The sequence below is a fragment of the Ctenopharyngodon idella genome, chromosome 17 (assembly GCF_019924925.1).
Source record: "Ctenopharyngodon idella isolate HZGC_01 chromosome 17, HZGC01, whole genome shotgun sequence".
Classification (NCBI taxonomy): Eukaryota; Metazoa; Chordata; class Actinopteri; order Cypriniformes; family Xenocyprididae; genus Ctenopharyngodon; species Ctenopharyngodon idella.
In genome coordinates this window covers 19,979,049-20,004,130 of record NC_067236.1, presented here as the reverse complement: position 1 = coordinate 20,004,130, position 25,082 = coordinate 19,979,049, and the positions used below count along the sequence as shown (strand labels likewise).

Sequence of the window (25,082 nt, the reverse complement as noted above, 5' to 3'; positions counted from 1 at the left end):
ATCAGCCTAACTAATATACATTTCAAGCATTATTAACGACAAGTAAACACTCAGTAATTAAAAAAGAATAAATAAACAACTGAACAAAGTTGAGATTTTCAGGTATTCAGGTACAGAAACTGTAATCAAATGTAAAATATTTACACTTTATGAATAAAATATACGTTGCAAATATAGTTACAAAAGTTATTTAAGTCAAGAACAGCGAGTCAAGAATTTTCTCTTTGTCTTTTGTTGTTTGATTAACATTATTATAGAGACGGCAGTGGGAATATTAGGCTGCTGTCACTTTAAGAGCTGCACGGATCCAATATACTGTTACACATGCGTTTTCTTTCTCAACCCAACTATTTACGTTCACTTAAGACAACCTCTTGTGTTTACGAGAATATTTTGACATATTTTGTGTGTAAGAGAACTCAGGTCAGTATCGCGCACTATGCAGTATGAGAGGCAGCTTTCTGTGCGCTCGTTTTGGATGTGTGCGCAGTACAGAAAACGAGTATTTTGCGCTTGAATGGTTTAAAATCACTTTAAAATGCTCACACAAGAGCCGACAAGCGGAATCGAAATGCACGTTTCTTATTGAATCACCGGTTCTTCACTAGAATTTCTAAAATGGAACCGGTTCTCAATACCCATCCCTAACCTTGAATATGCGAATGTGGCGTTAAATTAATGAAATATTAACGTAAAATCTCAGGGGTAATCTCAATTAAATAGTTTACGTCTAAAGAATTGAGCCTATTTACTTAATATGTATTCCTGGTCTTATTGTGATTGATTCATCAGTGCAAATTATTCTGAAGAAAATGCTGTTGTTTGTTTGTAATCTGAATGAAAATGAATGACCTTGTACTCTCTAAATCCCACACTGCATTCATGTTAATAAACACATCTATTTAGTCGTTGTTTTAGGCTTCTGTTGTAGGTAATGCAGCGTTTATATAACCTTTCTGAACGCAGTAATATAATGCTGGTTCACATAATTATGGTCTTATTATAGAAGTTTCATGTTGCAAAAAACTACAACATTTTAGGTGATGCTTTACATTTTATTTATAAAATAATATCTATGATTTAAAAAAAAAAATGTATGTAATTAATTTTCCCTTCTGTTTAGTCTGTTACATTTCTACTCTGGTATTTTGACAAATGACATAAATGCAAAGTTGCAAGGTTTCAGTTAGACAAAAGAAGACAGAATAACCCAGATTTAAGGCAGTTATGCATTTAAGTTATGCATGATGTGTTTTCACACTCAATTTCACATGTTTCTTTAATGAGTTTTAACAAGGAACTACCTCCTCATTCCAATAATACCTATTTTCCCACTTTCTTGTCACCTATCTCTGTGTAAGGGCTGTCATGAGTAATTACATGCATTAAATCAGTTGCTTTAATTATTTATTTTAATATGTAATGCATTGTTTTTCACACACTTAATTTTTATTTACGTGTGGAGCACAAAAGAAGTTGTTTAGCAGAATGTTCATGCTGCTCTTCGTAGCACAGAGATCTTATTTGCACATATAAAGATGATCAGTTCGAGTAATTTGATAAAGGAAACTCAAACTGATTTTTAATGGCACATGATCCAACTGGTGTGGCTTTTATTTTCATTTGGTCTGCATGTAGAATAGGTGTTTGTGCAAAGGGGTGAGGCCGGAAACTTGACTTGCGTGTGACATTATTCTTCAACTCACTATACGTGTGACTTGAAGAATGCCGCCCAACAGGTCTTTAGACCCGAACTGCTGCATTCTTCTAAAGAGCACGGCTCTTCCCGTGTGTCTCAGATCCTGATCCTCAGACTCTCTGTTTCCTCTCTCTGTCTCCATCGCTCGCTCTGGGTATGAAGGGCATGAAGAAAGGACGCTCGGAGGTCAAGAAAGTGGGACCCCTGAAGCTGGCAGCTCTCAATGGCCTGACCCTGTCCAGAATGCCGCTGCCTGATGAAGGGAAGGACGACTCGGAGAACGCGTCTAATGATGAGAGAGTAAGTGCTGCTTTCAGTTTGACTGCAGGTGGTTAAACGCTGGTTTGTGATCAAATAACCTGTTTGTTGTTGTTGTTGTTTTTTTAAATGATCGAAGACAATGTTGGGTTAACAGGGTTTATATGCTGCATATCAATCTTGATTATTATTTTTTCACATTTATATATATATTTTCTTCATTTAAAAGTTTTATATCTGTAAGATTATTTTAAATTGTAAAAATATTTCACATTTATATATGTGAAATATACACATGTGTGTATATATATGTATTTTAAAAATTAAAACAATTCTGAAATGTATTTTTAAATACATTGAATTAAAATATTATTACTTTTATAGTTTTATAAACATTTATAGTGAAGTCATCAACTATGAAATAACATAAAAAGTGAGAGTTGGAGCTAAACTCTGCAGGGCAGTGACCCTCCAAGACCAGTTTTGAGGAATCTTGCTGTACGGCATCACGGGCTGAACAGACCCTCACGTCTTGTGTGTTTCCTGCAGTGTAAGATACTGGAGCAGCGAGTGGAGCAGGGGATGGTGTTCACAGAGTACGAGCAGGTGCCCAAGAGGCGGCCCAACTGTGAGTGTAGTATCGCTCAGATGCCCGAGAACAGCGACAGGAACCGCTTCCAGGATGTCCTGCCCTACGACGACACGCGTGTGGAGCTGGTGCCCACCAAAGAGAACAACACGGGCTACATCAACGCCTCACACATCAGGGTGAGCAGTAGATCTGTGCCGATTCAGTTGTGCATGGACGTTTTGCATTGATAAGAATTTTTATGATAATATTTAGTGCTGTCATATGAACACGTTAACGCATGCAAAAATAATTTCAGTTTAATGCGTTAAAAATATTTAACACAATTAACGCAGCATAATTTTTTTTCGTTACATTATATGATCATGCTACCATTCGTTCAAATGCCATTAAACCTTTCAAGCACGAGAAGAAGCAAAAAATAACTTAAATCTGTACTGGCACGCTGTCTGTGAATCTCCAGATACATGCACAGATAGTTCTCTTTCGTGCTTGAATGGACAAAAACACACACATGTCTGCCAAAATGCCTGCTTTGTCGAGTATACATGTAAGCGCATTCTTAAATTTGTTAAATAAAGTCTTAAATGACCGTAAAGAGTTGTGAGATGTGTGTTGCGTGTCAGCTCTTAAAGTGACAGCAGCCTAATAATCTTGCTGCTGTCTGTCATTAATGTTAATTAAACAAGAAAAAACAAAGAGAAAATCACTCACTGCTCTTGACTGAATAACTTTTGTAGCATTAATAAGGATTAATCTATATTTAATTTATAATTTATGCAGTGAAGACTGTGAAGTTTTTGATAACATTATTCAATTTCTGTATATTTCCTACCTGTTAGATCAAATATTTTAAATATACTGCCTTTATGTGTTTCCACATTAATATGGAGATTAAATGTTAAATTATTACAATATAAAAATATATTAAAAACTTAGTTAGGTGCAAATAATCGCAATTAATTATAGAAAAAAAATGTGCGATTAATTAATTTTTTTTTTTTAATCAATTGACAGCACTAATAATAAGGATACAAACCGTTTTATAATGCCCTAAACTGATTGTGCAAATCAAACTGCAATCCTAGGGATCTGAAACAGGTTTAAAGGGTTGGTGAAACAATCGTCTTGCCCTGATTGGCCACATGGTGGCACTACAGTGATCAAAATAAAGCACCTTTATTCTTATGATTCTCAGAAGCATGCAAAACTTGCAAAACGATCAGGCATATAACAGTTATAAATGTAAAAAGCGACATATCTATTGTAAATTAAGGTTCGTTCAGGCTTGTTAAATGATGCATATATTTTTATGCATGCACTTAAAGGTCTTAAAGTGCTTGGACCCCAATAATTGATGCTTGCAGCTATATTTTATACATGTGTTGATTTATATCAGATTAATCAGCCTTCATATTGTGATTTCTGCTGCTGTATTTACCAGGTTACAGTCAGAGGTAAAGAGTGGAGTTATATCGCATCTCAGGGTCCGCTCTCCAGCACCTGCCAAGACTTCTGGCAGATGGTTTGGGAACAAGGAGTTGCCATCATCGCCATGGTAACAGCAGAGGAGGTAAAAATTAAACATATCTGGATGCACGTAAAGGACATGTGGTTGTCGCTCTGGGTACCGACACAAATTTCATGATTGATTTCAATTCACAAGCTTGCGATTTGTTCCAATCCTGATTGAATTAGATATTGATTCATTTGGATATAAATTTGTTTCATATCAAAAGTCACAAATCTTCTTGCAATTTATTGGATGTCAGGTGCTACAATTTACATCAGTTGAAATCAGCATAGACTAAAAGATTGATTCCTGGGATTTAAGAATCAAAATTGGTTCATCAAAAAGAGAATCGATTAAAATTGAGCCCTAGTTGTGTCACTCTTCATTGCCTTATTAAATCTTTGCATCATTGAACTGGCTTGTTTTGTTTCCTGACCTGCAGGAAGGAGGTCGTGAGAAGAGTTTCCGCTATTGGCCTCGTCTGGGCTCTCGCCACAACACTGTTACTTACGGACGATTTAAGATCACCACGCGCTTCCGTACGGACTCTGGGTGCTACGCCACAACCGGCCTGAAGATCAAACATCTCCTCACAGGACAGGAGCGAACCGTCTGGCACCTGCAGTACACAGACTGGCCCGATCACGGCTGCCCGGAGGACTTTAAAGGCTTTCTTTGTAAGTACAACACAGATAAGATCAATTCTTTAGATCAAACGCTACTGATTTTAGCACTCAAGACATCACAGGTGGTGCAAATGAAAAAAAAGTTTGTTTGTAGTTTCCTGTCAAATTGTAGGTTATTCTGTTAGTAAGCCAGAACAAAAAGTGAAAGTATTCTTTCAGAATTTTTAACATGTTCCTGTAAGGAAAGCTGTAATGGGTGAATGTCTCAAAAACATCTCCAGGTCATATTTCAGAGTCATATATACCTGAAAAACTTTTTCTTTCATTCTTGTTTTTTTTTTTTTTGTTTTTTGTTTTAAGAAAAATGTGCAACCTTATACATTATGTATTAAGATTGTATATGAAAACTCTCAAATGTATTCTACGTATCATAATCAGAAAAAGTATTTTTTTTAAAAATTATATATATATATATATATATATATATATATATATATATATATATATATATATATATAATCAAAGTATATATTATAAAGTAAGGGAATACATATCATATTAATTATATATATATTTTTTTTTTTCATTTATTATTTCATTTACTTTTTTAATATTATTATTATTTGATGTTTAAATAATATTATTTGAATTACTTAGGAATTAGGTGTCATAAGAGTTTGATATAAATATATGAATGTTTAAATTTTTTTTATTTTCTCCTATTTTTCATATGTAAAAGTGTCTATGTATTTTATTTATGGTTGTTTATATTATTGTTCTAATTTATTATTATTATTATTATTATTTATTCATTTATTTATTTAATTTAATGTGTTGGTGGTGGGTATTACCACAAAAGGAAAAAAGAGTAGAAGGAACAAAAAGGAATAATAATTGGTAAAAAAAAAATATTGTCTTTAAAGGAAATATCCATTTGTATAATTGTATTAAATGTGTTTAAATTGATTAATTTTATATATATATATATATATATATGTGTGTTTATATTATATAGTCTTAAAGTGCAAAATATAATTTCTAATTTTTGGGTGAAATATGACCTGGACATGGTGAGATGTTTCAGTGATAGCTCCAGCTGCATCATAATAACTGAAGAACAGTATTTTGATGTGTATCATGCTTGACTTTAAGCTGCACAACTGTTTTGTGGTGTGCCTTGATTGTTTTAGTCTGGCGTGGCTCTTTAAAACGCTCTATTTCTGTGTCTCAGCGTACTTGGAGGAGATCCAGTCCGTGAGGCGACACACAAACAGCTCCAGCGATCCAAAGAACACAAACCTGCCGGTTCTGGTGCACTGCAGTGCAGGGGTGGGACGCACTGGTGTGGTCATTCTGTCTGAGATCATGATAGCTTGTCTGGAACATAATGAGGTACATATGTCCTGTGCTTACAGTGGCATGAGTGCATTTCACCAGATTTTCAGGGCAAAATGCTCACGGTTACCAGGGTAAACTACGTGCACTTCTTACCGTTGACATCAGGGCAGACAGAAATGTTAGGAATAGAGATGACGACATTTCTCTGCAGATGTCAGCATGTGGCTGGACAGGTTTGTACTGTACTTAGTCATATACGCCACATTTAATATGACGAAAGAAAGCGTGTCTGTGAGGGACGGAAGTACAGACTGTGGTGCTGTAACAGCCATTCAAAATGCTTTTCGCAGTCTTCGGTTAACATTGTAAAACATTGTGAAAATTTGACCATAAGACAGTTTTAAATATGGTTTATAGGGTTGTGCTGTTATCCTGCTATCCTATGAGAAATTTAATATAATATTAATAGTATAAATCAGAAATTGATTTCTTTTGCTGGAAATTCAAGAGAAAGATTTCTTTATTAAAAAAATAACCATTTATTAATGTATATTTTTGGTTAATCCAAGGAATGAAATAAGATTTACAAATCAAATAAAATGTATTAATTTAAATTAATAATTATTATTTAATCATTGAAATGATATAAATCAGTCTATCGGTGCCAAAATCAAGGAAAAAAGTTCAAGACTTTAATTTTTTTATATATTATTATACTTTAATATGAAATGTTGTTTAATTAAATGTAATTATTAAATTATTTCAATTTAATTATTTATATTTTATTATTTAGTTCTGTTCCTTTTTATATACAATATTTTAATCATTTTTATGTAAATGAATTAGTTTGATATCAGTTCAAAACCAGATTCATGAAACACTCGAGTTTAACCTAAAGACATACAATTATTTTCTTAATTATACTTTAATTATTCTACTTTAATATTAAATGTTATTTAATTAAATGTAATTAATATAGTTTTACTCTGTACTTTTTATATACAATATTTTAATCATTTTTATGAAAATTATTTGTGGCAAATAAATAAATCATGAAACACTTGACTTTAAATTTTTATATTTTATTATATTTTAATTATTATACTTTAATATGAAATGTTTAATTAAATGCAATTATTAAATTTAAATTATTAAAATTTAATTATTTATATTTTATTTTTCTGTTCCTTTTTATATACAATATTTTAATCATTTTTATGTAAATAATTTGTAGCAAATGAATGAATCGGTTTGATTCATTCATTTGATTCAATCGATTCAATCGATTTGTTATAAGTTCAAAAACACAAATTCATTCAAAGTTAAACCTAAAGACATACAATTATTTATTTAATTATATTTAATTATTCTACTTTAATATTAAATGTTATTTAAGTCATTTTTATGTACAACACTTAGAATTTCCATTGTGTATGAAATTTGCTTTATAAATAAGTACACATTGCTTTGCCTGTTTATTTAATATTATAAAACGCATAGTTCAGATTGGCCACGTTCAGAACTGATGGTCACTGATGTGTCTCTGTTTCCTGACAGATGCTGGACGTCCCGACTGTTCTGAACTTGCTGCGGCAGCAACGCATGATGATGGTGCAGACACTTTCACAGTACACCTTCATTTACAAAGTCCTCATTCAGTTCCTGAGAAACTCCAGACTGATCTGAGACCAGCGCTGGCACGGAGGAGACGTCCTCCGTCTCCCATGAGCCCCCTCACAACCTCTCAGTCCGCCGGAGCCGTGAACGCATCGCACCGGCAGCGGCGGCGCGGCTTCGCTTCCTGAGCGCTTCCTCGCAGTATTAGTGACGGGGCGAGACACGAGCCGGGGCAAGTATGAAGGACGCTGCGCCGCGCTCTCTTTAACCAGTATTATTCACAGATTTCACTGTGGGCTTTTACACGTGATCACGGATGGCAGTCCCAGCACTTTTATTTTGCTGTACATAGACGCGAATGATGCAGCTCTGTTATTTAATACGATACGCTGAACTGCAGTGGTTCTTTTATACTGGGTTCCTCGTGGATTTTATTAGTTTACGCATGAAGGTTTAGCGCGCCAAAAACGAAAACAGCAGTGTTTAAAGACGTGTGTGGATTTGAAATGGTGAACTTCAGTAGAAATGATCAGGTGAATCTCACGAAAAGCCAGAAAAAAATACAAATTTGATGGAAAATGTTCTGATGCCAAAAAATGCCTTGTTTCTTTTCATGAGATTCACCTTTTTGCATCATGGGATGGATGTCACAGGACTCTGGGAGTTTGAAGTTTCACATCCAGTGTTACATGGCATGTTAAAGCCAAGCTGTTTCTTGAGGTTTTGATAACTTTATGAATGGGTTTCGCTGTTCAAACGTGTCTCAAGTTTGAATGCGGCCAAAGACGGTTTATCTGATCGCAGACGCAACCTTTAAATAATTTACAATATGTATTAAGATTGTATATGAAAACTCTCAAATGTATTCTACGTATCATAATCAGAAAGGCTTTCTTGTTGCATTAGGGATGTTTTTGTATTTTTTCAGCTCTTTTAGCCACCAGCATTCAATAACCCGACGCACCAAAGAGCGTCACAGACTTGTGGATTGGAGTGAACAATAGTTGTGGGTATTTTGTTAACGGTTTGTGACCTCACTAACTTACACACACCAGCTATGATGGTTTACCAAAGAATTTTCAGCATATATCGAGTTCATTTACTTCTTAAAGTCTTAAAACACTGTGAAATTGTGTTAACCAAGCAGAAAGTGCCATATCAAATCATTTACGCCCTTGGCATTTTAATTCACACAATGTTTGAATTGCGATCAGGTGTTATAATCTTTAATTATGATAAAGCGGCGCTGATCGATGTTACATTCCACCGTAATGATGCTGTTCTTAAACCCAAACGTACCTGCAGTGCCCCACTCAAACATTCATTATGACAGTTTATTAAAAGTATCCAATTTTTGCCATGGGTGAATTTCACAAAAAAAATGTCCAGGTCATATTTCGCTTCAAAAAACAATGCAAAAAAAAAGCAATTTAACCCTTGTGCGTCAATTAAAAACAAGTTACACAGGTCCATAGTGGATAAAAATGTGTCAAAAAAAATTGAAGCTTGGGAGCACAGACTTAAGTTTGGTCTCATTTTAAAGAAGACCCTTGGTAGATTACTGTTGATGTAAAAAAAAAAAAAAAAAAAAAAAAAAAAAAAAAAATTAAAAAGTGAAACCAAAAAAAAGTTAGAGGTTTAAGTTTATGAAAATAATTTATGAACATTATTTTATATAAAATATATATTTTATGAAACATATTGAACTCTAAAACTGCTAGAAAATCTAAGCCATAAATCTAAACAAGTTGTGTTCCAAATTTGAAGTTGATATCTCAAAAAATGAGCTTTCAGTAAGATTTTGTTTGGGCGCAGTACCACATTTTAGAGCCTGTTCTCATTAGAAAAACGTACCTGTGGGAATGTTTTCGCGAGTCGCAAAATACGTACCAATATGTACACATGAAATGTCCACTGAGTGGCGGCACTAAAAGCGTGTTCATTTTTTGCCGGAACAGATAAACGTGAATATGGTATGTTTTTATGACGTTGGTTATTATACGAATCACCGCAGTTCTGATTTGAAATTTGTCCGGTGAGTGCTCCATTACGTTTTAAAATAACGTACCACCAACACTACACCTAAACCTACCCGATAGTGTTAACAAAAGAAAATGTGACATAAAAAGCATCCGTAGTCGTGCTTGTTTTTGATCTCTCATCTTTGAGCTCTTTTACCGTGACTCGTTTTTTTTACGAGATTCATACCCAAGGCTTCCTCGTCCTAAGTCCAACTGCGTATCAGCTGAGCTACCGAGCGAGCTTATGTCAGAAAAGCGAAACATATGGAGCTGGTTAAGCGATGCAGAGTCCAAAATATATTCGTTTACAAATCATGCACTTTAATAAAAAGCGTTTTGAAGTCATAACATAATATTGTGCAAACAAGTCTTTATTAATCCATTATCTGACCCTGTAATCGTAACTGTGTGTGAAAACGATTAAAAGCGCTTGCTGTTTTACTGCCTCTAGTGTTCATTTCTGTTGGAAACTGCAGTGATATGTAGTATTGGTACGTATTTTTGCGACTCCCACAGGCACGTCTTTCCATGAGACCAGGTTGAAATTTTACCAATTAGATGCCAGCAAAACTCCACTGGTACACACAAGCAGTAGAGTTTTTCTCTCTCAAATATTACAAGCACACACACAATTTTTTTAATACACACATATAAACCACACCAACACACCCACACAATCATAGCTGCATAATTTATCTAATTGGCTCTATAATGTGCAGAAGCAGAAAACAGGAATAAAGCGAGTATTGGCTTTATAGGCCAAACCTGAGAATATCTGGTAAAAAATTTAAATTTTGAAGCCTTGCCAACAAAATGAAAGCCTATTAACAAAGATTGCGTCATTTTATAGTTAAAATGACCCTGGGATTAAAAATTGCAGTTTTAATGGGTTTCAATGGGGCCATTTTGGTCCAAAAGGAACTATTTTGTGTTACTAGTGTAAAATAGATTTATTAAAGGAAATGAGGGTGAAATATTAAAATTCCAATAAAAATACACACCTGTACCAAATTTTATGCAGTTGGCATTAACACAGGCAAAATGATCAATAAAACAAAACTGAAAAAGACAGAAATGTCCATAAGGTCGCACAAGGGTTAAGTGCGTGCAATTGTTGTACTGAATTGGATGTTTTACAGGATATTTATAAAAATAATGTTGCAGAAACATTAATTGTCCCAAAATAGGCTTTTTTTTTAATGCAAAATATAAAGTAATTATAATATATTTTTTTCTTTTGATTTTGGGCTGAAATATGACCATAAATTCACTCTGAAGCTCTGAATGGTGCGTAAAACAATAGCAATGTCCTTGTTTTGTTTTTGTTGTTTTTTTGTGAAGGACAATCACTTTGTTTGACATTATATTGTGCATCTGAATTCTGAATATCACTTCATAAATGAACTAAAACCTGTAAAGGTTAATTTAATCTGAACATATCTACAGGGTCGAGTTCCTCCATCCACACGATGGCTTGAATCGGCATTTATCCGTCAGTACTATATGAGGTAAAAGTCATTTAAGTGTTTTGGAGTAAATGGTTGTAAAAGCACAATGTCCTTTTCATAATTCATGTTGAGTTTTATTGCTCTAGATTTAGGCAATCTGCTGCGAGGTTTGCTCATGTTACTATGCGAGCGGACCGTGATCAGTGTTCATCTGAACTGGAAAACGGAAATTCAAGACAATATATGAACAAAGCTGAAAACTGGACTGTTAAAGCCCTTCCCAGAGCTGCTTTTTTGGAATACATGTATATTAATAGCAGATACTGTTTATATTGCTGATTTTAAGTGTTATTAACTTTTAACCACATTAAATTTGCCGCCGTCGTCATGAGTGCGTGTTCTGATGATGTACAGCTGTCAGAAGAGCTAAATTATATCCCATTGTAAACAACTATATTTTTCATTCAGAAAATAAATATTTGAAGTTGTTAAAGTAAGGCTTTGTCTCTCTATATCATTTTACAGGAGTTGATGTGCATAAATAGTTTTTCTCTATAGAGTACAGGGTCCCACTTTATATTAGGTGGCCTTAACTACTGTGTACTTGCATCAGAAAATAAGTACAATGTACTTACTGGGTTCATATGGAATTGCAAAACACTTCTGCTGCTATTGCGGTGGGATATGGGTAAGGTTAGGGAAAGCTTTGGTGGTATGGGTAGGTGTAAGGGATGGGGCAACAGTGTAATTATAAATGTAATTACATGCAGATGTTTTTAAAATATAAGTACTATGTAAAAACATGTATGTACACAATAAGTGCATTGTATCAAATGATTAATTTAAATGTAAGTACATAGTAGTTAAGGCCACTTAATATAAAGTGGGACCGAGTACAGATATGTTAATGTTATTTATTTTCATATTATTTATATGCATTATAGTTTACAATAACTTTATAATAATAATAATTTTTTCACTTTAATTGGTTAAGTTTTAGTAATTTTATTATGTGCTTTTGTCATTTTTACTATTTTTTTTTTTTTTGTTGTTTTTGTTTAAAAAAAAATTATATTGCTTTATTTTTAAGTTTTAGTAATTACTTAAATGAATACTTAAGTGAAAATTAGAAATGTTGCCTTATTATTATTATTATTATTATTATTAATTATTTTATAACACTGCAGTAAAATACTGTAGTATTACTATCTAATTTCACTTTACTACAGAAATTTGTTTTATAAGGGAAGTTTGTCAATGCATTAACTTTAAGTTAAGTTGATGTTTGTTGTTGACAATTCATGTATTATTAAAAAGTCCTGTGGGATAAAACTGTCCAATTCTGGCAATTAACACATTTTATTGTGTGAATATGAAACAAAGTAAATTATACATGTATGTACAATGTATCCCATCAGCCACAAGATGGCTCCATGTTATATGTGATGGTTTTGTGGATGCATTAAAATAACCTTGTTGGAAAAAGAAAAAAGAAAAAAACTTGGAAGGATATTAAGTGAATTTCAATGTTGTCTCAGTATTTCTAAAATGGTTTCGGTCATAAATGTTTAGACTTTACCTGTGATCAATGCAACACACTTGATCCTTTCCACCTCTTAATACTAATAAAATGTTTTATCAATATGTTGATTACTCTCTCTCTGGAATTAAATCAGAAGTCAAGTGTTGTTAGACATCCAATGAATTAAAAATACACATTGTAGAGTAAAAACAGGACAATTATTGTTTAGGCCCACTTATTGTACGTGACCAATTAGAGATGACATTCGGGCTGCTTAGTCCCACCCAGTTTAAGGTGCCAATTTAATGATATTTTCCTTGCGACTCATTTAAGTTGCATCAGTCTATATGCATATATGATGTTCACATTGAGCCCTAGTGATTATACTAAACTAACAACTTTTGTCTATGTGATCTGTTTTTTAAATATGTTTATGAATAATCTCTATTTGTGTGAGTTCAGGTGCTTTGTAGATTATATGAACTTTCTATAATGGACAAACTCAGTTTCTTAATTGTCAAATTACTTTAGATTAAAACCTCAAGCCTTCTATTGGCTAGTGACATTATAGAATTCATAAACTCTACAGGTCCAGAGGAGAATCAAAGGTAATCAATTAAGCTAAAAGGGGAGGAGACACCTTAATTCAAAGCTGTACAAAATGGCAAAGCCCAGCACTGGTGTATGTTGTGGCATTTGTGTTAATGTTTGTTAGAATGGAGCTCCTGCAAGGTCTGTTAGTGGTGTTTGTGCTTGTTGCGTTTGATCTGCCTGATGCATGGGGAAGTTTGAGGTACAGTCAAAGTCCAAGGAGCATGAGGCCAAAATCAGACCCAGCTTCCAGAAGTCCTGCCCGTTCTCCTCTAGGGCTCTGGAACCCTTTGCAAGTGGCTTCTCCGTTTCAGAGTCCTGTCTCCAGAAGCCTTGCACAGGATCCTTTTGGCCTTCAGGAGAAGCAGCTGTTGCAGGGTCCAGTGAAGCCTTTGGATTGGAGGTATCCCGTTGTTCCTGAGGTGCAGAGCGAGGTGGCAGTGGGCTTCCAGTTGAGGCAACCCGTGACTCCCAGCAGTGTAGCGATTCAATGCAGCGAGAACCGGGTTCTTGTAGAGGTCCAGCAGGACTTGTTCAGCAATGGTCAATTGATCCAGCCAACTGGTCTGTCTCTAGGTGGATGTCCTGTTGTTGGTCAGGATTCTGAGTCTAGGGTGCTCATCTTTGAGTATGAACTACAGGACTGCAACAGTGTGCTGATGGTAAGAGCTCCTAAATCTTAATGGGTTATCTGTGGCAGAGAGTAGCCACATTCTCTTTCAAGAAAAGTTAACTTGTTTGTCAGATTTGCAATGACAGGACTTGGTCTTAGCTGCCCTATCTCTTTGAATGGAGAAATCCTGAGTTCTCAAACTTCTTGCCTCTAAATAACCCTTCAAACCAACAATCTGACATGAACTATCCCATAAATGGTATGAACGGTGCTTAAACAAAAATAACTTGTTCTAGTAGTGTTAAAGCTAGTTTTTAACCTGGAACCGCCAATGCACATTATCCTAAGTTTGAGCCATGCACTTTTCTATGGCAACACCGAAGCTTCTAAGGGCAGCTGTGGTGATTTTTACCAATTTGCTATTTAGGAGTTATTCCACCATATTGCACAATGCACTTTGTCCCATTCAAAGTAATGCAAGTGCACTGTCTTTGGGATGACCCTCTTGGTAACCACAATCTCTTACAGATGAGTGAGGATGAGCTTGTCTACACCTTCTCTCTTACCTACACCCCTGAGGCACTTGCTGGTACTCCGATTACCCGGGCCGATGGTGCAGTTGTTGGTGTTCAATGCCACTATCAAAGGTAAGCGGTCTTTGACTTTCTGCACTGCTTCTTGTGCAACTTTGAGACCATTTAATGTGTACCTTCATGAACCGCAGGCTTCAAAATGTAAGCAGTAATTCCTTGAGGCCAACATGGGTCCCTTATGCCTCAACGGAGGTTGGTGAAGAAGTCTTGCTGTTCTCCCTGAAGCTCATGATGGGTTGGTGCAGTTTCTTTGGACCTTTGTTCTTGCAGACGTGGCTGTGCCTAGAGTGTTGCTTTCCTTTGCAGATGATTGGTCCTATCAGAGGCCTTCAAACACTTATTTCCTGGGTGGCATTATTAACATCGAGGCTTCTGTGAAGGTGTACAATCATGTGCCTCTGCGTGTGTTTGTGGACAGCTGTGTGGCTACTCAAGGACCAGATGTGAACTCTCTTCCAAGATATTCCTTCATTGAGAATCATGGGTAAGGTCAAGGCACTTCATGCTATAGGACCTTTTTTGTAACCCTTTTGTCAGTCATGGGTAAGGTTTAGTTGCTTGATGCTATAGTTGACACTCATGAGTTCTTTGTAACCACTTCTCCTCAGGTGCTTTGTGGATGCCAAAACTACAGCCTCCAGCTCCCGCTTCATGCCTCGGTCCCAGGAGGACAAGATCCAGTTCCAGCTGGAGGCGTTTATGTTCCAGGAGGCCTACAGTCCTTATGTTTGTACTAGGAGTATCATGAGTGAGTTTGACTTCTCTTCCCATCTGCTTTGGATTTGTGACTTGTCTGTCATCCCTTGCAGATCTACATAACGTGTATTCTGAAGGCAACCATTGCTTCTGTACCAAGTGACACTCAGCGCAAATCCTGTTCCTTCGCCAATGGGTATGTTTCACCCTTTAATTTATTTTTTATTATTTTTTTTTTTAAACCTCCATGTCTTTGACTTCAAAGTTGACTCTGCTCATGTTGAAGGTGCCATGTCTGTCTTGTTACAGGTGGTTTGCTGCTGATGGAAACCACCAAGTTTGTGGCTGCTGTGACTCAACATGTGGTCCTGATGGTGGATTTGCTGCTTCTACCTATGGAGGTTGGTAGCACTTCCCTTTCTAAGGTTGCTCTTGTTTTCAAGTGTTAAGATTTCTTTTTCTTCTAGGCCTTCAGTGGGAAGGCAAGGCATCACTTGGTCCCGTAATGGTTCAAGAGCGAAAGGCTGTTTCTCAATAAAACTGACATCAATCCTTGCATGTATCTGACTTGTCATTTTGCTTCATGTCTGGCTTAACTGCTTTTGACTCAGAATCAGTGCCTCATTCTGCCAATGTGGTGAACTTGATTGTCCTTCTGTACCTTTGCAAGTCCCATATAGTATGCAGCTGTAGCATTACAGAAGTTTAAACCATTTTCTCAATGGGCAACTTCAAATTCTGAACCTTTTTAGGGACTGCTGTGAACTCCAAGGTTAATTGGTATGTGCTCTGGAAGCTATCAGTGTTACAATTTTCAATGTTAACAGCAGAATTCCTGGTGAAAACATTAAACATATGTTAAGAATTTGGTTGGCAAATTATTCCAGAAGACTTCTGCAGAGAATGTCCCACAAAGCACTATGGATGTAATTGAGCTGGTCCCCCTCATATTCCTGTGCTCTCATATGCCTATTATGACACTTAAAATTTATTTTTTTTTTTTTAATAATCAACTTCCACTGAAGCTTGATCACATTGAGCCCTAGTGGTTGTACAAAACTAACTTTCTGATCTGTACTGATCTCTATGAATTTCTAGACTCCCTTGTTTGAGCTCAGGTGCTTTTAGGTGACATTAAGTTTGTCATGGACAAGCTGTCAGTTTCTTTATTGTAAAATTGGGAAGGAATGTAATTTAAAGCATTCTAGTGAGTTCTCATTTGCTAATGCAGTGGTTTTCTTTCCTGGTCCTAGGGACCCACTGATCTGCACATTTTGTATTTCTCCCTTATTTAATGCACCTGATTCAGATTATCAGCTCATTTGGTGAGAGCTCCATTAACTGAACTAAGAGTATGTTTACACGACAATGTACTAAGAATGGAAACATTTTGCGTACTGTCAAAACAATCCCCATTCACACGGATCTGTGAAAATGACTAAAAACACTATTTTGCTGCCAAGCCAGTAGTTGGCAATAACCCATTGTAAAACACTATGCGCCTATAGAGTGGTGCAGGTATGACATCAGAACCCGAAAGACTAATCCGCTGCTGTTTTCTTTGAGATTTTCCTGTGGGGTTTTGTTTTTTTTTATTTGTGTGGGAAAAAAAAAATGTAAACAACCTGACGATACTTTGACAATTTGTTCTACAATGTAAATTACACACACCCATAGTGAAAAAAGTGAATTTTGAAGCAGTACATTTTTGAGAGCATACATTTTTAATAAGTAACGAGATGAGGCAGTTTGGCATGAGTGTGTTCATTGTAAAACAAAACGTCAAAGTTTTGTCAGTTATGTTTAGCATAGGCTTTATTTTACTCAAATTGAAGAACCCCATTATAAAACCCTGTAGGAAAAACAGCGGCAAATTAGTCTTATGGGTTCTGACATCATACATGCACCACTCTATAGACTGAACACGTAATACGCATGCGCATAACATCACCACTTTCACTAATTCATTTTTTTATAGTTTACATATTGTTTTCAAAAACTTGTACTTTGAAACCCATTTTCAAAAGTTTGCGTTATTAGGCCCCCAAAACACTGCTGTTCTGTAAATAAATGGCCAGAATGCATAAAGTGTGTTCAGTTTTTAGTTGAAAATGGTGTCATGTAAATGCCCTCTCAGTGTGTCAGATAAGAGACATACATAATGTTCAGAGGGATGGGTCTCCAAGATGCTTAAACTCTACAGGTCCAGAGGAGAATCAAAGGTAATCAATTAAGCTAAAAGGGGAGGAGACACCTTAATTCAAAGCTGTACAAAATGGCAAAGCCCAGCACTGGTGTATGTTGTGGCATTTGTGTTAATGTTTGTTAGAATGGAGCTCCTGCAAGGTCTGTTAGTGGTGTTTGTGCTTGTTGTGTTTGATCTGCCTGATGCATGGGGAAGTTTGAGGTACAGTCAAAGTCCAAGGAGCATGAGGCCAAAATCAGATCCAGCTTCCAGAAGTCCTGCCCGTTCTCCTCTAGGGCTGTGGAACCCTTTGCAAGTGGCTTCTCCGTTTCAGAGTCCTGTCTCCAGAAGCCTTGCACAGGATCCTTTTGGCCTTCAGGAGAAGCAGCTGTTGCAGGGTCCAGTGAAGCCTTTGGATTGGAGGTATCCCATTGTTCCTGAGGTGCAGAGCGAGGTGGCGGTGGGCTTCCAGTTGAGGCAACCCGTGACTCCCAGCAGTGTAGCGATTCAATGCAGCGAGAACTGGGTTCTTGTAGAAGTCCAGCAGGACTTGTTCAGCAATGGTCAATTGATCCAGCCAACAGGTCTGTCTTTAGGTGGATGTCCTGTTGTTGGTCAGGATTCTGAGTCTAGGGTGCTCATCTTTGAGTATGAACTACAGGACTGCAACAGTGTGCTGATGGTAAGAGCTCCTAAATCTTAATGGGTTATCTGTTGTGGCAGAGAATAGCCAAATTCTCTTTCAAGAGAATAACTTGTCTGACAGATTTGCAATGACAGGGCAGCTAAGACTAAGTCCTATCTCTTTGAATGGGGAAATCCTGAGTTCTCAAACTTCTTGCCTCTAAATAACCCGTCAAACCAACAATCTTGACAAACTATCCCATAAATGGTATGAACGGTGCTTCAACAAGAACGATACATTTTATGCTCTAATAGTGTTAAAGCTAGTTTTTAACCCTGGAACAGGCAATGCACGTCTTTTAACCTAAGAAGCTCTAGTGTTGCCCTAGATAAGTTTAGACACACACCAAGGGTGATGTGGTGATGAATTTACCAATTGGTGATTGGCTCTTATTTAGGAGTTCCACCATATTGCACAATGCACTTTCTCCCACTCGTAGTAATATTGGTGCACTGTCTTTGGGATGACCCTCTTGGTAAACCCAATCTCTTACAGATGAATGAGGATGAGCTTGTCTACACTTTCTCTCTTACCTACACCCCTGAGGCACTTGCTGGTACTCCGATTACCCGGGCCGATGGTGCAGTTGTTGGCGTTCAATGCCACTATCAAAGGTAAGTGGTTTCTTTGACTTTCTGCACTGCTTCTTGTGCAGATTTGAGAATTTAATGTGTACCTTCATGAACCGCAGGCTTCAAAATGTAAGCAGTAATTCCTTGAGGCCAACATGGGTCCCTTATGCCTCAACGGAGGTTGGTGAAGAAGTCTTGCTGTTCTCCCTGAAGCTCATGATGGGTTGGTGCAGTTTCTTTGGACCTTTGTTCTTGCAGATGTGGCTGTGCCTAGAGTGTTGCTTTCCTTTGCAGATGATTGGTCCTATCAGAGGCCTTCAAACACTTATTTCCTGGGTGGCATTATTAACATTGAGGCTTCTGTGAAGGTGTACAATCATGTGCCTCTGCGTGTGTTTGTGGACAGCTGTGTGGCCACTCAAGGACCAGATGTGAACTCTCTTCCAAGATATTCCTTCATTGAGAATCATGGGTGAGGTCAAGGCACTTGATGCTATAGGATGGTTTTATTTGCTTTTTTGTAACCACTTTGTCACCATAGCATCAAGCAACTATCCTTACCCATGACTCTTAGTCGACATTCATGACTTGCTCTTTGTTATGGCTTTGTCGTCAGGTGCTTTATGGATGCCAAGGCTACAGCTTCCAGCTCCCGCTTCATGCCTCGGTCCCAGGATGACAAAATCCAGTTCCAGCTGGAGGCGTTTATGTTCCAGGAGGGCTACAGTCCTTATGTACTATGAATATGAGTTAATTTGACTTCTCTTCCCTTCTGCCTTGGTTGTGACTTGTCTGTGGTGTCTCTCTTGCAGATCTACATAACATGTATTCTGAAGGCAACTATTGCTTCTGTACCCAGTGATGCTAAGCGCAAATCCTGTTCCTTCGCCAATGGGTATGTTGTACTTTTTATCATTTAAAGTTGACTGCTCATTGAAGGTGCATGTCTGTCTTGTTTACAGGTGGTTTGCTGCTGATGGAAACCACCAAGTTTGTGGTTGCTGTGACTCAACATGTGGTCCTGATGGTGGATTTGCTGCTGCTCCTTATGGAGGTTGGTAGCTTTTGCACTTTCTATGGTTGCGCTTTATTTCAAGTGCTCTAACTTTTATTTTTTATTTTTTCTTCTCTAGGTGTTCAGTGGGAAGGCAAGGCCTCACTTGGTCCTGTAATGGTTCAAGAGCAAAAGACTCGTTATCAATAAAACTGACAAACCAGTCCTTGCTTATCTGACTTGTCATTTTGCTTCAAGTCTGGTTGAACAGCTTTTGACTTGGAAAAAGTGCCTCATTCTGCCAGTGTGGTGAAACTGATAGTATAACTGTACCTTTGCAAGTCCCATATGGCATGCAACTCTAGGGTTCCAAAAGAAACTCTTCATGTTTAACTTTTATTAAAAAAAAAAAAATTAAACAATTGTTAACTCCAAGGTCCACTGGTTAGTTTTTGAAGCCAGTTTATTTTCACAGCAGCATTCTTGGTGAAAAGTGTTACCTGGAATGCAATTGCTTGCCATTTAAGAGCATCACAAGAGCTCTGCAGGGCACTTATAAAGCACAAAGAAACAAATGTTGACCAGTGACATACAATATACTGAGAGTAAAAGTAATGACAGTTTTAAAAACCCCTGCAAAAATGATTCAAGGGTCCTAATATCAGTACCTACAGCAACAAGACCTTCACTCTCACATGATCAAAAGCTAATGTCTGAAATTCACTCAAAGTTGACACTATTTACCCAAAATAATTCCTAAACTGAGCCTATACAGAGAAATGTGTATTAAGATGGATCATTGAGGGATCCCACATGATGGGGTGCTGTGGCTTCCATGATAGTGGTGCTGTGGCTCTCCCATGTGAACTGAAAAACATATTTTTGGAAAATGTGACTTAATCCAGTTAAGGGCATTTCCACGAATGCCCACAATTTTCATAAGAATATGATCAATCGTATCGAATGCTGCTGTAAGATCTAAAAGTAGAAGTACAGTCAAATTTCCAACAAGGGAATTCCTTATCCCATGAAGCATTGCAAGTAATGTAACAGTCTGTTCCCTATCATATTTTTGTGCTCTCAAAGCGTGTATATGCATATTTTGTGACAATTGTTTATTATTTATATATATATATATATATATATATATAATCAACTTCCAATTAAATATTTTAAATATTTATGGATAATCTCTAGTCTATCATTTGTTTGAGCTCAGGTGCGCTCACAGATCCGTGAAACCGATTAAAAATGCTGTATTTTGCTGCCAGGCCAGTAGTTGCCGATATCACATTGTAAAGAAACACTACGCGCCTATAGACTGAACACGTAATACGCGTGCACATGACATCACCGTTTTCACAAATTTGTGTTTTTGTAGTTTACACAGAGACAATAATTGTATTGTTTTCAAAAACATGCACTTTGAAACTTGTTTTCAAAAGTCTGCATTTTTAGGCCCCCAAAACACTGTTGTTTGGTAAATGAATGGCCAGAATGCAAAAAAAGTTTTCAGTTTTTAGTTGAAAATGGTGTAATGTAAATGCCCCCTCGATGTGTCAGATAAAAGAGACACAAAATGTGCAGAGGGATGGGTCCCCAAGATACATAAACTCTACAGGTCCAGAGGAGAATCAAAGGTAATCAATTAAGCTAAAAGGGGAGGAGACACCTTAATTCAAAGCTGTACAAAATGGCAAAGCCCAGCACTGGTGTATGTTGTGGCATTTGTGTTAATGTTTGTTAGAATGGAGCTCCTGCAAGGTCTGTTAGTGGTGTTTGTGCTTGTTGCATTTGATCTGCCTGATGCATGGGGAAGTTTGAGGTACAGTCAAAGTCCAAGGAGCATGAGGCCGATATCAGATCCAGCTTCCAGAAGTCCTGCCCGTTCTCCTCTAGGGCTGTGGAACCCTTTGCAAGTGGCTTCTCCGTTTCAGAGTCCTGTCTCCAGAAGCCTTGCACAGGATCCTTTTGGCCTTCAGGAGAAGCAGCTGTTGCAGGGCCCAGTGAAGCCTTTGGATTGGAGGTATCCCATTGTTCCTGAGGTGCAGAGCGAGGTGGCGGTGGGCTTCCAGTTGAGGCAACCCGTGACTCCCAGCAGTGTAGCGATTCAATGCAGCGAGAACCGGGTTCTTGTAGAAGTCCAGCAGGACTTGTTCAGCAATGGTCAATTGATCCAGCCAACAGGTCTGTCTTTAGGTGGATGTCCTGTTGTTGGTCAGGATTCTGAGTCTAGGGTGCTCATCTTTGAGTATGAACTACAGGACTGCAACAGTGTGCTGATGGTAAGAGCTCCTAAATCTTAATGGGTTATCTGTTGTGGCAGAGAATAGCCAAATTCTCTTTCAAGAGAATAACTTGTTTGACAGATTTGCAATGACAGGGCAGCTAAGACTAAGTCCTATCTCTTTGAATGGGGAAATCCTGAGTTCTCAAACTTCTTGCCTCTAAATAACCCGTCAAACCAACAATCTTGACAAACTATCCCATAAATGGTATGAACGGTGCTTCAACAAGAACGATACATTTTATGCTCTAATAGTGTTAAAGCTAGTTTTTAACCCTGGAACAGGCAATGCACGTCTTTTAACCTAAGAAGCTCTAGTGTTGCCCTAGATAAGTTTAGACACACACCAAGGGTGATGTGGTGATGAATTTACCAATTGGTGATTGGCTCTTATTTAGGAGTTCCACCATATTGCACAATGCACTTTCTCCCACTCGTAGTAATATTGGTGCACTGTCTTTGGGATGACCCTCTCGGTAAACCCAATCTCTTACAGATGAATGAGGATGAGCTTGTCTACACCTTCTCCCTTACCTACACCCCTGAGGCACTTGCTGGTACTCCGATTACCCGGGCCGATGGTGCAGTTGTTGGCGTTCAATGCCACTATCAAAGGTAAGTGGTCTCTCTGACTTTCTGCACTGCTTCTTGTGCAGATTTGAGAATTTAATGTGTACCTTCATGAACTGCAGGCTTCAAAATGTAAGCAGTAATTCCTTGAGGCCAACATGGGTCCCTTATGCCTCAACGGAGGTTGGTGAAGAAGTCTTGCTGTTCTCCCTGAAGCTCATGATGGGTTGGTGCAGTTTCTTTGGACCTTTGTTCTTGCAAACGTGGCTGTGCCTAGATTGTTGCTTTCCTTTGCAGATGATTGGTCCTATCAGAGGCCTTCAAACACTTATTTCCTGGGTGGCATTATTAACATCGAGGCTTCTGTGAAGGTGTACAATCATGTGCCTCTGCGTGTGTTTGTGGACAGCTGTGTGGCCACTCAAGGACCAGATGTGAACTCCCTTCCAAGATATTCCTTCATTGAGAATCATGGGTGAGGTCAAGGCACTTGATGCTATAGGACGGTTTTATTTGCTTTTTTGTAACCACTTTGTCACCATAGCATCAAGCAACTATCCTTACCCATGACTCTTAGTCGACATTCATGACTTGCTCTTTGTTATGGCTTTGTCGTCAGGTGCTTTATGGATGCCAAGGCTACAGCTTCCAGCTCCCGCTTCATGCCTCGGTCCCAGGATGACAAAATCCAGTTCCAGCTGGAGGCGTTTATGTTCCAGGAGGGCTACAGTCCTTATGTACTATGAATATGAGTTAATTTGACTTCTCTTCCCTTCTGCCTTGGTTGTGACTTGTCTGTGGTGTCTCTTGCAGATCTACATAACATGTATTCTGAAGGCAACTATTGCTTCTGTACCCAGTGATGCTCGGCGCAAATCCTGTTCCTTCGCCAATGGGTATGTTGTACTTTTTATCATTTAAAGTTGACTGCTCATATTGAAGGTGCTATGTCTGTCTTGTTTACAGGTGGTTTGCTGCTGATGGAAACCACCAAGTTTGTGGTTGCTGTGACTCAACATGTGGTCCTGATGGTGGATTTGCAGCTGCTCCTTATGGAGGTTGGTAGCTTTTGCACTTTCTATGGTTGCTCTTTATTTCAAGTGCTCTAACTTTTATTTTTTATTTTTTCTTCTCTAGGTGTTCAGTGGGAAGGCAAGGCCTCACTTGGTCCTGTAATGGTTCAAGAGCAAAAGACTCGTTATCAATAAAACTGACAAACCCATACCTTGCTTATCTGACTTGTCATTTTGCTTCAAGTCTGGTTGAACAGCTTTTGACTTGGAAAAAGTGCCTCATTCTGCCAGTGTGGTGAAACTGATAGTATAACTGTACCTTTGCAAGTCCCATATGGCATGCAACTCTAGGGTTCCAAAAGAAACTCTTCATGTTTAACTTTTATTAAAAAAAAAAAATTAAACAATTGTTAACTCCAAGGTCCACTGGTTAGTTTTTGAAGCCAGTTTATTTTCACAGCAGCATTCTTGGTGAAAAGTGTTACCTGGAATGATTTGCTTGCCATTTAAGAGCATCACAAGAGCTCTGCAGGGCACTTATAAAGCACAAAGAAAATGTTGACCAGTGACATACAATATACTGAGAGTAAAAGTAATGACAGTTTTAAAAACCCCTGCAAAAACGATTCAAGGGTCCTAATATCAGTACCTACAGCAACAAGACCTTCACTCTCACAGGATCAAAAGCTAATGTCTGAAATTCACTCAAAGTTGACACTATTTACCCAAAATAATTCCTAAACTGAGCCTATACAGAGAAATGTGTATTAAGATGGATCATTGAGGGATCCCACATGATGGGGTGCTGTGGCTTCCATGATAGTGGTGCTGTGGCTCTCCCATGTGAACTGAAAAACATATTTTTGGAAAATGTGACTTAATCCAGTTAAGGGCATTTCCACGAATGCCCACAATTTTCATAAAGAATATGATCAATCGTATCGAATGCTGCTGTAAGATCTAGAAGTACAGTCAAATTTCCAACAAGGGAATTCCTTATCCCATGAAGCATTGCGAGTAATGTAACAGTCTGTTCCCTATCATATTTTTGTGCTCTCAAAGCGTGTATATGCATATTTTGTGACAATTGTTTATTATATATATATATATATATATATAATCAACTTCCAATGAAATATTTTAAATATTTATGGATAATCTCTAGTCATTTGTTTGAGCTCAGGTGCGCTCACAGATCCGTGAAACCGATTAAAAATGCTGTATTTTGCTGCCAGGCCAGTAGTTGCCGATATCACATTGTAAAGAAACACTACGCGCCTATAGACTGAACACGTAATACGCGTGCACATGACATCACCGTTTTCACAAATTTGTGTTTTTGTAGTTTACACAGAGACAATAATTGTATTGTTTTCAAAAACATGCACTTTGAAACTTGTTTTCAAAAGTTTGCATTTTTAGGCCCCCCAAAACACTGTTGTTTGGTAAATGAATGGCCAGAATGCAAAAAAAGTTTTCAGTTTTTAGTTGAAAATGGTGTAATGTAAATGCCCCCTCGATGTGTCAGATAAAAGAGACACAAAATGTGCAGAGGGATGGGTCCCCAAGATACATAAACTCTACAGGTCCAGAGGAGAATCAAAGGTAATCAATTAAGCTAAAAGGGGAGGAGACACCTTAATTCAAAGCTG

General features: G+C 37.5%; 2 protein-coding genes across 7 annotated transcripts in view; both read left to right on the top strand.

The window, feature by feature from the left end:
- ptpn21 (protein tyrosine phosphatase non-receptor type 21) overlaps positions 1-11,606 on the top strand; it is a 32,658-nt gene extending 21,052 nt beyond the window's left edge. For both annotated transcript variants that reach the window (XM_051867361.1, XM_051867360.1), the window contains 6 exons: positions 1,862-1,999; positions 2,507-2,725; positions 3,991-4,119; positions 4,502-4,736; positions 5,917-6,077; positions 7,581-11,606. In XM_051867361.1, coding sequence (XP_051723321.1) covers positions 1,862-1,999; positions 2,507-2,725; positions 3,991-4,119; positions 4,502-4,736; positions 5,917-6,077; positions 7,581-7,709 — 1,011 coding nt within the window. In that variant the 3' untranslated portion in view covers positions 7,710-11,606. The remainder of the gene's footprint in view (positions 1-1,861; positions 2,000-2,506; positions 2,726-3,990; positions 4,120-4,501; positions 4,737-5,916; positions 6,078-7,580) is intronic.
- A 1,690-nt stretch (positions 11,607-13,296) lies between these two features.
- On the top strand, positions 13,297-23,637 carry LOC127498238 (zona pellucida sperm-binding protein 3-like). Of its 5 annotated transcripts, none has more exons than XM_051867365.1 (8): positions 13,297-13,884; positions 14,364-14,482; positions 14,560-14,663; positions 14,735-14,912; positions 15,037-15,154; positions 15,238-15,320; positions 15,434-15,525; positions 15,592-15,686. In XM_051867365.1, the coding sequence occupies exons 1-8, from the start codon at positions 13,336-13,338 to the stop codon at positions 15,660-15,662; spliced, it is 1,314 nt and encodes a 437-aa protein (XP_051723325.1). In that variant the 5' UTR covers positions 13,297-13,335; the 3' UTR covers positions 15,663-15,686. The 5 variants fall into 5 exon arrangements, with proteins under 5 accessions (XP_051723325.1, XP_051723327.1, XP_051723323.1 ...); XM_051867367.1 differs by lacking the exons at positions 14,364-14,482; positions 14,560-14,663; positions 14,735-14,912; ... (2 more) ...; positions 15,434-15,525; positions 15,592-15,686 and adding exons at positions 22,344-22,462; positions 22,540-22,643; positions 22,715-22,892; ... (2 more) ...; positions 23,384-23,475; positions 23,555-23,637 and having other exon boundaries at positions 13,302-13,884; XM_051867363.1 differs by lacking the exons at positions 13,297-13,884; positions 14,364-14,482; positions 14,560-14,663; ... (3 more) ...; positions 15,434-15,525; positions 15,592-15,686 and adding exons at positions 17,412-17,991; positions 18,490-18,608; positions 18,686-18,789; ... (3 more) ...; positions 19,529-19,620; positions 19,700-19,784.
- Positions 23,638-25,082: the final 1,445 nt, after the last annotated feature.

Excerpts from the sequence above, each read along its gene's own strand:
- LOC127498238 (XM_051867367.1), top strand. The coding sequence starts at position 13,336 with ATGTTTGTTAGAATGGAGCTCCTGCAAGGTCTGTTAGTGGTGTTTGTG. Across the intron at positions 22,644-22,714 it reads CTCCCTGAAGCTCATGATGG|ATGATTGGTCCTATCAGAGG; the intron begins GTTGGTGCAGTT and ends TTTCCTTTGCAG. Across the intron at positions 23,476-23,554 it reads TGCAGCTGCTCCTTATGGAG|GTGTTCAGTGGGAAGGCAAG; the intron begins GTTGGTAGCTTT and ends TTTCTTCTCTAG.